Source organism: Mercenaria mercenaria, chromosome 7 (assembly GCF_021730395.1).
Source record: "Mercenaria mercenaria strain notata chromosome 7, MADL_Memer_1, whole genome shotgun sequence".
Classification (NCBI taxonomy): Eukaryota; Metazoa; Mollusca; class Bivalvia; order Venerida; family Veneridae; genus Mercenaria; species Mercenaria mercenaria.
In genome coordinates this window covers 46935149-46953700 of record NC_069367.1, presented here as the reverse complement: position 1 = coordinate 46953700, position 18552 = coordinate 46935149, and the positions used below count along the sequence as shown (strand labels likewise).

Sequence of the window (18552 nt, the reverse complement as noted above, 5' to 3'; positions counted from 1 at the left end):
ATCTGGGTTGCCTGAAATAATGTCAGCAGGGTGTGTCTTTCTCATCTGGGTTGCCTGAAATAATGTCAGCAGGGTGTGTCTTTCTCATCTAGGTTGCCTGAAGTAATGTCAGCAGGGTGTGTCTTTCTCATCTAGGTTGCCTGAAGTAATGTCAGCAGGGTGTGTCTTTCTCATCTAGGTTACCTGAAATAATGTCAGCAGGGTGTGTCTTTTTGCTTCTAGGGTACTGAAAATAATGTTAGGAGGGTGTGCCTTTCTCATCTAGGGTGTCTGAATAATGCCAGGAGGGTGTGTCTTTCTCGTCTAGGGTTCTGAAATAATGTTATATGTTTGGTTCAGTCATTTATAGTTAGACAGTAATTTGTAGTAGTGAGCTGTTGTGATCGCCCAGCGTGTGGCGTCCGTCCATCTGTTGTCCATCCACACTTTCCTTTAAACAACATCTCCTCTGAAACCATTTGGTGGAAGTTGCTAAAACTTGGCCGGAATGTTCCTTGGATGATCCTCTTCCAAAGTTGTTCAAATGGTTTTTGCTTGGTTGCACATAGGGGCCGCCAGGGCTAAAAATTGAAAAATTGAAAAATCTTCTAAACAACATCTTTTCTTAAATTGCTGGTCCAATTTTAAAGTAGTTTCACACGAAATTAATGATGCTTGTATGATCCTCTACCAAGTTTTTCCAAATCATTATGATTGGTCGAAAAACAATGCCACCAAGGGATGTGGTCACTTTTCCCTATATGTATATAGTGGAAACTTTAAAAACCTTGTACGAAACTGCTGGCTTGATTTGGAATAATTTCACACAAGTGGTCTTTGTGTAACCACTTGCCAAGATTGTCAACAAAATTTTCTGTCTCAAATGTTAGGTATGAGAAAAATAATTATTTTTGCAAATTTTGAAAGTGTCCCAACTTTAAGGGTGTCCCAACACTTGGGGAAAATACAGTACTTTCTGCTCTTATGTGAGTCTTTGTCAGGATAATAACATACACAATTTTTCTTTTAATTATTTCTTATTGTTTCTTTACTTTCCTTGTATCTGGTCTGGATATCTTGTATAGTTTGTATGAAATTACCTGTCTGTAGGTCCCTTTAAAAAAAAAAGGCCATTTGAAACATTCTTGTTTGATTTTTAAACAAAAAACTTCCTGAAGTAACTTAATTGTATTTGAGCCGTGCCATGAGAAAACCAACATAGTGGGTTTGCGACCAGCATGGATCCAGACCAGCCTGCGCATCCGCGCAGTCTGGTCAGGCTCCATGCTGTTCACTTTTAAAGCCTACTGGAATTGGAGAAACTGTTAGCGAACAGCATGGATCCTGACCAGACTGCGCGGTTGCGCAGGCTGGTCTGGATCCATGCTGGTCGCAAGGCCACTATGTTGGTTTTCCCATGGCATGGCTCATTTATCTTTTACCTGGTGTTTGTTACACATTTTATACTCTAGTTCAGTTTAATTATCTGTTGATACATGCAGTTAAAATTCTTCTGTTTGATCTACAGTAAAGTAAAAGATTTAAGTGAAATGATAAAAATAATTCATCTGAAACTGTTTGTTTACTTTCTGCAAAACTTACTGCCTTTGGAACAAAACTGTTCTTTACAACCAAGTTTTTCCTATAACTGAGTTTGCAGTGTCCATAGATTTCTATATGTAATAAAGAATTAAAAAAAAATTGGGGAATAAAATAATGTTTTTATATCTGAGTTTTCACTATATCTGTATTTGCAATATTTGAGTTTTTTCTGTAATGCAGTAAAACACCACATCATTTTTCTGTAAAAGTATTTTTGTTCCAGTTGTGTTCAACAAGTAGACATTTTCATCTTGAAACTGACACAACAGACTGTTCAATTTGACATGAAATAACCAGATATGCCACTGTTGCCTGAGGGATTTAGGACGGAATTTGCCTACTGTAGATTGTATAATATTAGTAATGTTTTATTTTAGCGTAATATATTCATGAACTTTTTAAAGTCTATTAGAAATATTAAACGGCATTACCCACAAGACATATTACCAGCTGTGAAGCTTAAATGTTTAACAATGTGACTAGGGCTGTTGTCAGTTGTATTACAAAATAATAACCACGTCAGGGACTCTATGGCTTAGTAATGTCAGGTGGTCTGTGGCTTAATGGTACAGGTTGATATTACTGATACACTCTTTACCCTCAACGTTGTGTGTTTGAGCCTTGCTCTGGAGGTGTCATTTTAGGAAGTTAGCTATATCTCTTAATATTCTTGCAGAAGGTCACTTGGTGTACCAAGACGGGTGCCTGAAATACCGGGTAAAACTGAAAGGGACATGTCGGGGTCTTTTTCCACCTGGAAATTCCTTATATGACCTAAACTGTATTATTTTATACCTAATGTAGCAAGCAAACAAACAAACAAATGCTGAGAAAGATATTTAATCTGTAGTATTCATTTGTATGGCAGTTTTTCCTTGTTGACTATTTACATCCTACTCCAAGGTTGTCTACTGCGTAATGCTTTCATTTAATTTCTAAAGACCGAAGGCAGTTATTCTGAGATTTCAAATTTGAGTCTCACAGAAATTGATCTAGAAAATGGAAGAAAAAGAGGATGAGATATATCTATATAGAACTTATGTAACAAGACAGAAAAGTGGAAAAAAGTTTTTAATCAACAAAATACATGAAACAAGATTGTTAAAGAGCATTATGTGCACACTTACAAAAGCATTTTTGTTGTATTTGTATACATTTTGCACTTTCTGTTTGAAGCTCGGTTTGAACATTCAGTTGAATAATTAATAATCTTCTTTCACATTCCTGGCAGTTACAGCAAATACACCCCTAGTGTACACAGTTAATGTAAATGACAGATGCATTAAGAATTAATGGATTTGATTTTTGATTTTGAGAAACTTATCTGTTACGCTTGGCACAATTTGAAAATCAATTCTGTATGAGAGCTGTAATGAAATACTTGTCAAAATTGGCAAAATAGATAAAATTGATACAGTCATCTTCTGTGAAAATATGTGGGCAGAAATCCAGTCAGACACAAAACAAATCTTTTACTAATAATGCTAGAAAATCTCCATATTATTTTGGTTTTGTGCACTATAAGCAATAATACATATTGTTTTGTTATGAATTAAGTCCAAAATCTTTACATTGGTGACTGTAGGTTACATGATTTCTGTGTTTATAGGTTATTAGCTTTTGTATCAGGAAATATGCACGAGTTCTCAGCGGAAATATTGCGCGACTTAAGGAGCGCAATATTCTTCAGCAGAAGAACGAGTGCATATTTCCCGATGCAAAGATAATAACCTTTTTATTACATACAAATCTACACGTATAAATATAATGTAAATATCATAAATTTGTTCAATAGCCTGAATAGATTTGACAATACTGAACTGAACAGAAAAAATAGTGCAAGAACAAACACTGAATTACGTCATGCACCTGATATGAAATTCAGGCGTCAGTTATGGAAAAATATTGACGTTTCCGGTACCAGTGTTACTTAAGGGGGAATAGAAACGTGTATGTAATAATACTTATTATTTGATGGGGTTTCCATGGCTGAGTGGTTATGGTTGCTGACATCGAATCACTTGCCCCTGACACTGTGGGTTCCAAACCTTGCTTGGGGTATAGAATTCTTTCATGTGAGGAAGCCATTCGGCTGACTTACTGAAGGTCAGTTGTTCTACCCAGGTGCCTGCTCTAGCCGGAAATAATGCCATGAGGAGCTCCTGGGGTCTTCCTCCATCATCAAAATCTGGCAAGTCTCCATATGGTGTATAACTGTGTCAGTGAGATGTTAAACAAAACAAATCTATGGTGGCAAGTCACATTTGCATTGTTAAGAACATGTGCTTTGTAGTTGTTGTTTGTTATTACAAAGATAGTGCTGGTGAATTATTGTCACATGTTTTCACTTTGCGTGTGGCTCAGGTGGCTATAATTAGCCAAAAAAAAAAAAAAAAAATAAGAAATAGAAAATGAAATAATGATTCTGTAAGAAAATGAAAACTTAAACCATATCATGTTTGATTTACTGATATGTCTTGTCTCGTATTTTAACAATGTCCTCTGCTATTTATAGCAAACATGTTTATATTACAGAAGCTGCATTTCGGAAATGTCACAAGATAATAAATCTCTGTATGTGACAGACAATTTCCAGTCTCAAATAGCTCGTCTTTAAAGTTAAGAATCGGATGTTGTGCAGACACAGTCTGTTGATATTTTCAAGCTTAAGAAATATGCACTATTATCCCCACACACTTAAAAGTACTTTATAAATGGTTGAAAATTCGTGACTTTTATCTGTTAGTTTCGAGTGAAAATTTCTTTAGCATAAACTAATTTAAATGAAATTCTCAAGTTTCTCTAGTTTAGGACTTGTTTAGTGACATTGTAAGTAGATAGCTAAGAATTTGCCCTTTCAAGGAGGCTGTTTTCCATGGCATTAGACGTGATGGAATAGCTTTGTTTATAAGGTCATACCTCCACCCCACCTCAAAAAGGTCAAAAATTCTCTCATGTGTGAATCTAGCAGTGTGCCGTTAGTAATTATTGTGATTTTTTTTACCTAAACTTTTATCAGTCATCTACACATCCTGTGCCTTGGACCCATGAGTGTGAGTTGTTTGGGGCTTTTGGAGAATGGGTTACTACAGGTATGGCATCCCAGGGGCGTCGGAAGGTGTTTGATATTGGGGCCGCGAAAGGGGGTGGGGGTTAGGTACGGGAGGGGACATCCCCCTCCCGTAAGGGGGGTAAGGGGGACCTCCCCCTGAATTTTTTTTAAAACAGGATCATAAATGGCGAGTTCTGGTGCATTTTAAGGGTACTGAATCGCATCTCAAGTCTCCAGTATTTTCTTACTATTTACATGACTATAAGCAAAATAAAGCTTAATAAACTCTTATCAGAATTAATAATGTATAACGCAATACAAAGAATGCATGTATGTTTTTTTTTTGTATTTAATGTATTGAACAATAATCATACATGTTACATTCATTTCTTATTTTTGTTTGAAATATCATTTTTTGAGTAAAAACAATTTATGTAATTAATTCCTTACATCTTAGCGGTGTGATAAATCTTAAGGCGTAAAAAAAAGTGTTTGTTTCCGGTATCCCGACCTACCCTAAATTTTTGACCCGACCCTAAATGTTTTTATGGCCTTGGAGAATTATTTTTTTCAACTTTTTTAACAAAAAGTTGCAAAACTGCACTTTTTATGCTTTAAACATGGCCAGTGATGTTAGAAATCAACTTACTGATGCTCTAAAGGCATAACCCCCTTATTTGTATTCATTTTTTGACACAAAAATAATTTCCGAAAAGTCTCCCTTAATAAAAAAAAAATTTTTCCGACCTACCTACCCTAATTTTTTTTTAGCATGTTACCGGAAACAAAGAATTTTTTGTTTTAGGCCTAACACTTACCTCTTTCATTAAATAAAAACATGATAATTATTTTTCTGAATTTTATAAGTTAATACCTTAGATCTTTGCGGCTGGGTATAGCTTAAACATTCCATTGACTAAAGACATGCCAATTAAAAACATGCTGATTTGTTCATGCGTAATTAAGTCCAATCACGGACACGTGTGTATGACTCCAATTAACACCCCCGATCGTGTCACCGTCACCACGGTAACACACTAATCTGGACAGCGGGTATTGTTTAACGCGAAGCAAAATTTAATATACTATACAAAATATTGGGTCCGCGAACCTGCGACTCCAACTTATGAATTTACAAAACATCGTTATTGGGCAAATTATTGGGGCCGCGGTTGCGGCCCCTGCGGCCCCACTTCCGACGCCCCTGCATCCTAATAAAATTGCAGGTGAATTGGTCCCAGTCACCAAAAAAGGTTGAAAAATAGGTATAAATAGCAAAAAAATAACGAAATATTTTGAAGATGATGAAAGCATGACATAAAATTCTTTTTTTTTTTTCAGTATGCACAAGAAACCCAGCATGAAAAGATCTTGAGAGGTCTAGCAATTGGTATATCCCTTACCATGTACGGACGTATGGAGGAGGCAGATGCTCTTGTAGAGAGTTTATGTCGAGATAAAGACCCTATACTGAGATGGTCTGGAATGTACACAATAGGAATGGCATACTGCGGGTCTGGGAATAATCAGGCTATCAGAAAACTGCTCCATGTTGCTGTAAGTCTTTCTCAAAAATACGAATGAACTTAAACTATGTATTATAAATCTGGTCTGGTGTGTATATTTAATCATACAGTTTAACATTACCATGTTTCTGCTTTTTGCTTTTTAGATTGTTGGGTGTCTGTCATCCTCTATGATTGCTTTGCCTGCATTCTAACATGCACATTTGTGACCTTGTTCATTTTTTTATTGTGTGCAAAGATGAACCATTAGGTTCCGAGTTATAGTCAGTGATTGTTTCAGAAAATGCGATATTTAATCGTGTTTAAATATCACATTAAGTTGATCACCAATCCTTATTGTATTGATGCAGAAGATTTATGAAAGATTATTTTTGAAACAGTGTCATCTAGGAAAGAATGGAAAACCAAAAGTGCTGTAGCAGAAGCCTCATTTTTTACTGGATCAGAAAGTAGTTTACAGAGTCATATAGTAGAAAAAAGCCTTGTTGACACTGTTTCTTTTGTCCATCTTACCTGAATGTTTGTATCAGTACATTAGGAATAGGATTACAGGAGACCGTGTTCTTAATGGAAGTTTATTCATGGTAGATTGTTAAGTTAAGTGTAAATAAATGCACCTATAAGTGATGTATAAATAAATACATGTAGGTGGTTCCTGAAAAGATTTATTTCTCATCATTACATTAAACTGACAATTATAAAATAATTTTAAATGAGTAAAATCGTAAATGTAAAATACTAAATTGAATGATACACATTTGTACATTCTTTTTAGCTTGACTGTACAAAATATGCAGAGAGCTATCTTACTGTCATTGTCATCTACACCCACAGCTTGGTTGAAGTTCTTATGCACTTTCACTTTACCTCTGTTATTGGTCTTCTTTTTAGCTCACCTGTCACAGAGTGACAAGGTGAGCTTTTGTGATCGCGCAGCGTCCGTTGTCCGTGCGTAAACCTTTGCTTGTGACCACTCTAGAGGTCACATTTTTCATGGGATCTTTATGACAGTTGGTCAGAATGTTCACCTTGGTGATATCTAGGTCAAGTTCGAAACCGGGTTACGTGCGGTCCAAAACTAGGTCAGTAGGTCTAAAAATAGAAAAACCTTGTGACCTCTCTAGAGGCCATACTTTTCAATGGATCTTCATGAAAGTTGGTCAGAATGTTCAACTTGATGATATCTAGGTCAAGTTCGAAACTGGGTCACGTGCCTTCAAAAACTAGGTCAGTAGATCAAATAATAAAAAAACCTTGTGATCTCTCTAGAAGCCATATTTTTCATGGGATCTGTATGAAAGTTGGTCTGAGTGTTCACCTTGATGATATTTAGGTCGAGTTCGAATCTGGGTTACGTGCGGTCCAAAACTCTGTCAGTAGGTCTAAAAATAGAAAAAACTTGTGACCTCTCTAGAGGCCATACTTTTCAATGGATCTTCATGAAAGTTGGTCAGAATGTTCAATTTGATGATACCGTATTTTCCTGAATAAACGCCCCCGGGGGCGTTACATTTTCCAAAGAGGGGGGCATTCATTTGAGGTAAAAAAAATAAAAAATGAAAATTTTTACAAAACTTAAAAACATTGTTCAAACCAACTGTAAAGTGTTTCTGTGTTGTTTAATTCCCCAAAAACGTAATTATTTGGCATTCAATTTAATGCAGTGTGTCTTAAAATTATGCATTTAAATACGGTACCGTATGTATTCCGTGACACGCTCGCGACATTACACATTACGTCATCATATCCAAACAGCTGTGTACTCCGATAATATTTTCCTTAGTACATGCAGGTAGCAATACAGAATGTCAGTGGTTTGACACGCTGCTTATGTGTCAGCTTTTAAATTAAAAGTTATTAAAACTGCCGAAGAAAAGGTTAACACTTTGCCGCAAATTTGTTTAAAGTCGACAGGAAGCTTGTGCGCGGGTGGTGCAAAAACAAATCAAAAATGGATTTACCGTTTAATTTTCTATTTGATGATTGGATACGTACCGTACTTAGTATAAACGTTTTGGATTTACGGTACATGGACTGTTTAAAAGTGTGTTTAATTCTTAATACATTGGATACTTACTGTAATTTACTTATTATGTGGACTTATAAAAATGAGGTAGGTGATTTTTTTTTCGTTCTTGTTGACTTTTTTTCCCTCCAAAACGGATGGGGGGCGTTAATTAGAGGGGGGGCTTTAATTCGGGAAAATACGGTATCTAGGTCAAGTTTGAAACTGGGTCACTTGCCATCAAAAACTAGGTCAATTGGTCTGAATGTTCATCTTGATGATATCTAGGTCAAGTTCGAAACTGGGTCACGTGCCGTCAAAAACTAATTCAGTAGGTCAAATAATAAAAAAAACTTGTGACCTCTCTAGAGGCCATACTTTTCAATGGATCTTCATGAAAGTTAATCAGAATGTTTACCTTGATGATATCTAGATCAAGATTGAAACTGGGTCACATGTCATCAAAAACTAGGTCAGTAGGTCAGATAATAGAAAAACCTTGTGACCTCTCTAGAGGCCATATTTTTCATGGGATCTGTATGAAAGTTGGTCTGAATGTTCATCTTGATGATATCTAGGTCAAGTTTGAAACTGGGTCACATGAGCTCAAAATCTAGGTCACTATGTCAAATAATAGAAAAAACGATGTCATACTCAGTTCAAAACTGGGTCACATGGGGACAGGTGAGCAATTCAGGACCATCATGGTCCTCTTGTTTGTTTTACCCGAGGGTTCTTCTTGTTTGCTGTGTCAGTCCATCCTTCAGTCAGTCAAACAAAGTGGGATCATTTAATAATTTTAGAGTACAAGATATTTCTTCATCACACATTTAATTCTTTGCTTTGGAAAAAGATAGATGAAATAGCAATAAATAACCCGTAAATGTGACAAAAAGTGGATTCTGCTATAACTTAAAAAACCTGTACAAGATTTTGGAATGAAATGTGAGAGATGGATGCAAGTTACTTTTGGAAAAAATATGGTATCAAAGGAAACAAATAGTCAAAAAAAAAAAGAAAACAAAAAGTGGATTTAACAGTAACTCAAGAAGTGGAAGGGAGTTTTTCTTGAAATTTTGTAGAAAGCTAGGAAAAAGAGTGGAAAACATATAATTATTTTACTTTCTCTGTGTCTATTCATTCAGCTGTCTGATTGTCCTACTGTCAGTCTTAAATGGCAGATTCTGTCATAACTTTAAAATTACCAGAGACTTTTTCGGAAAAACTTTGAAAAAGATAGAAAACACTGTGTGTAATATATAGATTATTTTATTTTGTTCGTATTATCTATGTGTTCATCCACCTGTTTGTCCATTTATCAGTCACAAAAGAAAGATCCTTATTTCAAAGTACAAGAAATCTTTTCATGAAAACTGCTCATAGATGGTAGGTTATTTTGAGGATATGCAGGTTTTTCATTTAAATTTCAGTATGAAAAAATGAGGTTCTCATGGCAGCAAATATGTCCTTTTGAGTAGAGGACTATTATTGTTGGGCAGTATTGATTTGTGTTAAATGTAAAGTAATTGTTCCTCATTGTCACTGGCATTATATGACTCAAGGGCCATAACACTGAGACAAATATGAAATATGCCCTCCTTTTACTTACAATTTTAGGTTAAAGTTTAGATACACTCTATTGTTACAAAAAGGACTTGATGCAGACTTAAAACAATTGTTTCACAGTTTTAAAAATTCCACACCATCACCCACATCATGTGACTCTCACGCCAGTATTTTATGATTTATACCACCTTCCAGCTTAAAATTTCAGAATAAATGATTTGGGTTTGATTTAAACTGAAAGTAGTTGTCATATTATCTTCACCCACATCATATGACACAAGGTGCATTACTCTGGCAAAGACATTCTGCAGACTATGACCCTTTTATACTAATAAATATAAATTTCGTTTAATGTTTTTTTGTACATTCAGTCGATCACTCTTATAAGTGAACTGATTAGACTCAAACTTAAAACTGTTGTCACACATCATTACCCCCATATCAGGGGTATTAATTACTTAAGTGATAGCTCTAATTTCCTCAAATATGCTCTATTTCTCAGTCAGTTGAGTGAGAGCTGCTGTTTGATTTCAGACTCACTGATTAATAGTGTACATATGCTCTCTTCCTCACAATATTGGATATCACATATTAAATTCTGGCAGGAAATGAATAGAAACTTGTTTTTCCTGATATGGGATGGTGACAGTGACAAGGAATAGTGTAAACAGTGATATCATATCTCATTTGCATATTTCCATCCTTATTCAGTGTGATTCATAAAATCAATATACCATGTATTAGTTAGAGCATTGTAAATTAGAATTTTAACACAGTGAAATATACACCCTTTTCTGATTTTTGAAAGTTTTCTTCAGACAGTTTTTGTCAGTTAGTTTATTATGTTTGAACTCCATATTTCATGATATTATCTGACAGAGCAATGAGGGCAGTTTTCCAAGTATTCTGTCATTAATTAAGTTTTCAAGTATTCTGTCATTAATTAATGGGCTCTCTTGATCCACTCTTCAAACTTTCAAATTCATACTGGAGGATTTGTTACTGCTGGTGAAAGGAGGTATCAATACATCATTGTGTAGAAGTACCTGTGACTTTCACTGAGAAGAAGCTGGATGTTAGTGGGTTTCAGATTTTCATGTTTTTGTAAATAACATGTATTATCATCAGTAAAGAGGATTTTATGTTTCTTTTTAGGTCACGAGAGCACAAAGTGCTCAAGATGAGCTATTGTGACCAGTCATTGTCCAGCGTCCGGCGTCCGTCAACATTTGCCTTGTAAACACTCTAGAGGCCACATTTGTGACCCAATCTTTATGAAACTTGGTCAGAATGTTAGTCTTGATGATCTCTAGTTCAAGTTCAAAACTGGGTCATGTGGGGTCAAAAACTAGGTCAGTATGCCAGATCAAAGGAAAAGCTTGTGAACAGTATAGAGGCCAAATTTATGACCCAATCTTTATGAAACTTGGTCAGAATGTTTGTCTTGATGATCTCTAGGCCAAGTTAGAATCTGTGTCTTGTTGAATCAAATAGTAGGTCAGTAGACCAGATCAAAGGAAGAGCTTGTGAACACTCTAGAGGCCAATGTTTTGACTCAGTCTTTATGGTCAGAATATTTGTCTTGATGATCTCTAGGTCAAGGTTGAATTTGGGTCATGTGTGGTCAAAAACTAGGTCAGTAGGCCAGATAAAAGGAAAAGCTTGTGAATACTGTAGAGGTCACAGTTGTTACCCAATATTTATGAAACTTTGTCAGAATGTTTGCCTTGATGATCTCTAGGTCAGTTTTGAAACTGGGTCATGCGGGGTCAAAAAGTAGGTCAGTTGGCCAGATCAAAGGAAAAGCTTGTGAACACTCTATAGGCCACAGTTGTGACTCAGTCTTTATGAAACTTGGTCAGAATGTTTGTCTTGATGATCTCTAGGTCAGATTTTGATATGGGTCATTTAGGGTCAAAAATTAGGTCACATGGTCAAATCAAAGGCAAAGTTTGTGAACACTCTAAAGGCTATGTACAGTTGTGACTCAGTCTTTATGAAACTTGGTCAGAATGTTTGTCTTGATGATCTCTAGGTTAAATTCGAAACTGGCTGATGTGGGGTAAAAAACAAGGTCAGTAGACCAGATCAACTCTGGTGAGCGATATATAGGGCCATCATGGCCCTCTTGTTTGTATATAAAATCGAAATACCTTTCATTGAATCAAAATCTGATGCAGTATATAAACATTAAAATGTAGTGAAAAATCAGGTTTTCTTTTTATATTATCATAATAAAACAAAAAAAAAATGTTTATCGTTGTTATTGAACAATAATTGTTATAAATATAACATCATACAATAATTATTACAAGGGATATAAAGTTACAGTAATTAATAGCATTGTTAAGATATCTGTAAAGCCTCTTTATAGTAGGACAGGGAGTGCCAAAGCAACTGTCCAAATACAATTGGAAAGAGAGAAGAATAAGTCAGGGAAAAAACAGTTAGGCAGCAACCTGACTGTCATGAATAAGAAAATAAGTGCAAATGGCAAAACCTGTTGCAAGTAAGGCAAGCTAGTTTTGGAATTGAAGGGCAAAGAACACTTTCACATAACTTGACCAAAATTTAATCAAGTCAGTTGCAACAAGAAACTAAGCAAACATGACAAGTGCAACAGTAAACTGAGCAGGCTAGGATTTTGAGAACACATTGGCAAAAACCTTAGTACAGTGAACAGACTTGCAGGCATTCAAGTCAGCTGTGTATTGTTACTGTAAGTAATCCAGTAACTGATAGCAATAAGACCAGGGCCCCAACATTGATGTAGAGAAAATACAACCAGCAGATACAACAAAATACTAAATAATGAAATTATTTTGTGTATAAACGGGGCAGTTTTATGGCTTGCATTTTCCACCCTTGGCAGGCAGATTTTTTCCATCTCTGTAAATCTACAGAATTTTTTCCCCAAAATATTCGTAAAAGACATTAGTAAGACCTACATTTTTCAAACAGTCTTTCTCATTAGAAAGCATGCAAATTTAAATGCTCACATTTACAGCTAGGCAGACTTCACTAAAGTAAAATAATGGAGGCCATGATTGAAAATTTACATTTTTTAACTCACCTGTCACAAAGTGACAAGGCAAGCTTTTGTGATTGCGCAGCGTCCGTCGTCCGTCCGTCTGTCTGTGCGTAAACTTTTGCTTGTGACCACTCTAGAGGTCACATTTTTCATGGGATCTTTATGAATGTTGGTCAGAATGTTCACCTTGATGATATCTAGGTCAAGTTTGAAACTGGGTCACGTGCGGTCAAAAACTAGGTCAGTAGGTCTAAAAATAGAAAAACCTTGTGACCTCTCTAGAGGCCATATTTTTCACAAGATCTTCATGAAAATTGGTCAGAATGTTTACCTTGATGATATCTAGGTCAGGTTCGAAACTGGGTCACGTGCGGTCAAAAACTAGGTCAGTAGGTCTAAAAATAGAAAAACCTTGTGACCTTTCTAGAGGCCATATATTTCACAAGATCTTTATGAAAATTGGTCAGAGTGTTCACCTTGATGATATCTAGGTCAAGTTCGAAACTGGGTCATGTGCCATTAAAAACTAGGTCAGGAGGTCTAAAAATAGAAAAACGTTGTGACCTCTCTAGAGGCCATATATTTCACAAGATCTTCATGAAAATTGGTCAGAATGTTCACCTTGATGATATCTAGGTCAAGTTCGAAACTGGGTCACGTGCAGTCAAAAACTAGGTCAGTAGGTCTAAAAATAGAAAAACCTTGTGACCTCTCTAGAGGCCATATATTTTACAAGATCTTCATGAAAATTGGTCAGAATGTTCACCTTGATGATATCTAGGTCAGGTTCGAAACTGGGTCATGTGCCTTCAAAAACTAGGTCAGTAGGTCAAATAATAGAAAAACCTTGTGACCTCTCTAAAGGCGATATTTTTCATGGGATCTGTATGAAAGTTGGTCTGAGTGTTCATATTGATGATATCTAGGTCTAGTTCGAAACTGGGTCATGTGCGGTCAAAAACTAGGTCAGTAGGTCTAAAAATAGAAAAACCTTGTGACCTCTCTAGAGGCCATACTTGTGAATGAATCTTCATAAAAATTTGTCAGAATGTTCATTTTGATGATATCTAGGTCAGATTAGAAAGTGGGTCACGTGCTTTCAAAAAGTAGGTCAGTAGGTCAAATAATGAAAAAACCTTGTAACCTCTCTAGAGGCCATACTTTTCATGGGATCTGTATGAAAGTTGGTCTGAATGTTTATCTTGATGATATATAGGTCAAGTTTGAAATTGGGTCAACTGCGGTCAAAAACTGGGTCAGTAGGTCTAAAATTAGAAAAATCCTTTGACCTCTCTAGAGGCCATATTTTTCAATGGATCTTCATGAAAATTGGTCTGAATGTTCACCTTGATGATATCTAGGTCAAAGAAAAACCTTGTTTATGCAATAGGGACTGCATTTTACACCAGATTTTCATGAAATTTAACAAGAATTGTTGTCTGGATGAAATCTAGGGCAAGTTCGAATATGGGTCATCTAGGGTCAAAAAATAGGTCACCCTGTAAAACTAGGTCACCCGGTCAAATTATAGAAAAACATTGTGCAAGCAATAGGGTCTGCATTTTACCCCGGATATTCATGAAATTTAGTCAGAATGAAATCTAGGGTAAGTTTGAATATGGGTCATCTGGGGTCAAAAATCAGGTCACTACGTCAAATCAAAGAAAAACCTTGTGTATGCGATAGAGCCTGTATTTTTACGATGGCTTAGGTCTTTAACATGACAACAGACTCTGACAAACTTGATAAGCTGTCAGTTACAAACCAGGTAAGATGTTGCATGGGGGGACATCTCTGACAAGGTGATGGAAGTTGGCATGTTGTCAATATCAACATTAAAATCATCTTTTTATGCCCCCGAAGGGAGGCATATAGTTTTTGAACCGTCTGTCAGTCTGTCACTCGTCGGTCTGTTAGTCTGTCCGCAGTTTTTGTGTCCGGTCCATATCTTTGTCATCGATGGATGGATTTTCAAATAACTTGGCATGAATGTGTACCACAGTAAGATGACATGTCGCGCGCAAGACCCAGGTCCGTAGCTCAAAGGTCAAGGTCACACTTAGACGTTAAAAGATAGTGCATTGATGGGCATGTCCGGTCCATATCTTTGTCATTCATGGATGGATTTTCAAATAACTTGGCGTGAATGTGTACCACAGTAAGACTACGTGTCGCACGCAAGACCCAGGTCCGTAGCTCAAAGGTCAAGGTCACACTTAGACGTTAAAGGTCATTTTTCATGATAGTGCATTGATGGGCGTGTCCGGTCCATATCTTTGTCATTCATGCATGGATTTTAAAATAACTACGCATGAATGTGTGACACAGTAAGACGACGTGTTGCGCGCAAGACCCAGTTCCGTAGGTCAAAGGTCCTAAACTCTAACATCGGCCATAACTATATATTCATTCAAAGTGCCATCGGGGGCATGTGTCATCCTATGGAGACAGCTCTTGTTTAAGAGATATAAATCTAAAAAAGCAATGATGTCCGAATGGTAAGCTGAATTTAACTGAAACTCTCTTTATATATATTAACAACTATATGAGCAAAATCTAATACACTTTATAGTTAAAGAAGATGTGTGAAGTTTACAAACATAAAATCAAAACGAAGATTCTTTAAGAAATAAAAACAGTCTTGCTTTGATTGAGGCTGTTCACGAGAGGTAAAGAAAGCGGTTCAGAAAATACAGAATGGACTCCATTATCCAAAAACGGACCACAGAAAACATAAAATTTATAAGAAAGCTGATACCACACGACACATAGAACTGAAATCCTAATTACAAGAGAAGGAACACTTAGAATCAATAAGTCACACTTGACTGAGGAACTGACTTCAAAAGCTGTTGTTATTACAAGCTGGCAAATCAAACACCATGGCCTTAGAAATAACCTCTGACGTTAAAATTATTCTTTCCTAATTGAAGCCACTCTCTGGTTGAACGCATTCTGCAGATTACACATTACTATAAATCTGAGGATGGAAAAATGTAGCTGTTGAAACAGACCAAGCATCTCATTTATCACAAAGGTTAACATACATCGTTTACTTCAAATGCATGTTTAATATGTGAAAACAAACCCATTGCAACTCTCTTATTGTGTGCTACAAATTCATAAATTGAATGCCCGTGTCACAGTCACGAGATCTAGGACAGATGCCACTAAATTACAGCCATGAATTACTTGATCAATGACCACTAAGTTTGTTGTGTTTGAGGTCGTTGACTGTGACATCAAAACACTAGTACATTAGGATCCCACCATATATCTAGTACAAAAATGGCTTAACAGCTTTGAAGTGGTGAACATTTTACTTCCAAGAAGTTAGGCAAAAAGTAACTGATTAAAATCAAACACTTCCGTAAGATATACATTTTACATGTTAGAAACAAACAACATTTTGGGTAAAATATCCACTATTCACTTTTAATGTCCACTACCGTCTAGTCTGCTATCATCTCTGTAAATTTCTCAAAACGGAGTAAAACCATTCAAACTAGTGCTGAAATTCTACACTAGTAATAATTATTATTAATATGTAACCATTATAATTCTATGTTCAGCAGTGCAGTTTTACCTGTGGTGTTGATAGAAAATGAGAAATGGTCTTAGATTTCTCTTGCTTATGAACCAGCATAATTGATAGCATACTGGCTAGTAACCAGGTGTTACAGACAAAAATATCTAAGAGGTCTCAAATTGCCTAGTGATCGTGACATAACGGCGTAGCAACAGAATAGTTATACCAAATTAAGGCTACTTTGTTTGTTTGTCGCTTTAAAGCCGTTTTTCAACAGTATTTCAGTCATGTAACGGCGGGCAGTTAACCTAACCAGTGTTCCTGGATTCTGTACTAGTACAAACCTGTTCTCCGCAAGTAACTGTCAACTTCCACACATGAATCCGAGGTGGAGGACTTATGATTTCAAACACAATGTCATTTATCAAATAGTCACGGAGAACATACGCCCCGCCCAAGGATCGAACTCACGACCCCATGATCCGTAGACCAATGCTCCACCTACTGAGCTAAGCAGGCAGGCTTATTAAGGCTACTGCACCTGGTCCATGTCACACTACTCTTAATGTCATATTGTTGCTTCTTTTATGGAAGAAAAAGTGAAATAGTTCTGTGAGAATATAGATATCTTAAATTTCTTGTATTTGTATGTTTTTTGGGTTGATATTTTAGATCTGAAAATCAGATATGATTTCAGTGTTGCAGAACTATAGTTGAATGTGAAAGAATATAAATACTAGTAATAGGAGATTTTGTATGATATTTTCTTTAAAGTGACTTTATGTGCATCTTACTGCACATAGTGTGTTTTTGGTGAGCATTTTTGGTTGCTGTGCATTTAAATGTGTTAAATTAATGACAATGCCACATAAGAATTTGAAGTTGATTCTTTAGAAATAAAGAACTCAGACCAATAAAATAATAGTTCTTTTCTTCAGTCTTATACGCAATTATCTCCCTTACCTGTAAGTAGAGATTTCTGAAGTTTAGTTTATACTAATTTGTTTTAGCTCTATTGTGATAAAAGCTTCAAGCTTATTGAAACCACTCTTGAGTTTGCTTCCTGGAAAAACCATTACTAGTGTCATATTAGAAGTCTATATCAATTTCAGCTAGATTTTTACTTGAAAATGCCTATAATTCCATTTTAAATCTCCACTAAAAATTCATATTCTTTCACATTCAGTTGTAGTTTCTTGGGAGTGAAATTATATTTGAATCTTTCAAATTTTGAAAAAGAATGGGTTTTCAATATGGTAATGTATTGTTTTGTCAACAGCCTGCTGGCTCAACTTGTTAGGGTGTGTGAAGGTATACGGTCCTTTGGTGGTGAGTTCTGGGCGAGGTGTATGTTTGATAACAGACATTGTGTCTGAAATCATACATGATCTACCTGTGATTTATATAGAGAAGTTGGCAGTTACTTGCAGAGAATAAGTTAATACTGGTACAGAATCCAGGAACACTGGTAAGGTTAACTGCCGCCTGTAACACGAAATTTGTTTGTTTATTTTGGGTTCAACAGTATTTCAGTTATGTAACAGCAGGCAGTTAACCTGACCAGTGTTCCTGGATTCTGTACTGGTACAAACCTGTTCTCTGGAAGTAACTGCCAACTTCCCCAAATGATTCAGAGGTGAAGGATGAATGATTTCAGACACAATGTCCTTTATCAAATTGTCAAGGAAACAAATTACGCCTAGCCCAGGGCTCGGAACTTGCGATTCTGCGATCCATGGATATGTGCTATCCCTATTGAGCTAAACGGAAAGAAAAATGAAATACTAACGAAAGTGGTGCTTAACCCAAAACAAACAAACATATAGGTCATCGTCAACAACAACACAATCACCAACAACTGTATCATCATCATCATCATCATCATAAGCAGTGGTACTAATTGCAATTCTGATGATAATGTTTACAAATTTTCCACTGTGAAATCATTAATATTCATGCAGGATTAATTATGTCTCCCCCAGGAGACATATTGTTTTTGCCCAGTCCGTCCGTCCGTCCGTCCTTCTGTCCGTCCGTCCGTACGTCACACTTCATTTCCGGGCAATAACTGGAGAACCATTTGACCTAGAACCTTCAGACTTTATAAGGTTGTAGGGCTGCTGGAGTAGACGACCCCTATTGTTTTTGGGGTCACTCTGTCAAAGGTCAAGGTCACAGGGGCCTGAACATTGAAAACCATTTCCGATCAATAACTAGAGAACCACTTGACCCAGAATGTTGAAACTTCATAGGATGATTGGT

At 36.2% G+C, this 18552-nt stretch overlaps 1 protein-coding gene across 1 annotated transcript in view; it reads left to right on the top strand.

The window, feature by feature from the left end:
• The window catches only part of LOC123554233 (26S proteasome non-ATPase regulatory subunit 1-like), a 319840-nt gene that overhangs the window by 51658 nt on the left and 249630 nt on the right, over positions 1-18552 (top strand). The window contains exon 20 of the mRNA XM_045344228.2: positions 5975-6190. Within this exon, the coding sequence (XP_045200163.1) occupies positions 5975-6190 (216 nt within the window). The remainder of the gene's footprint in view (positions 1-5974; positions 6191-18552) is intronic.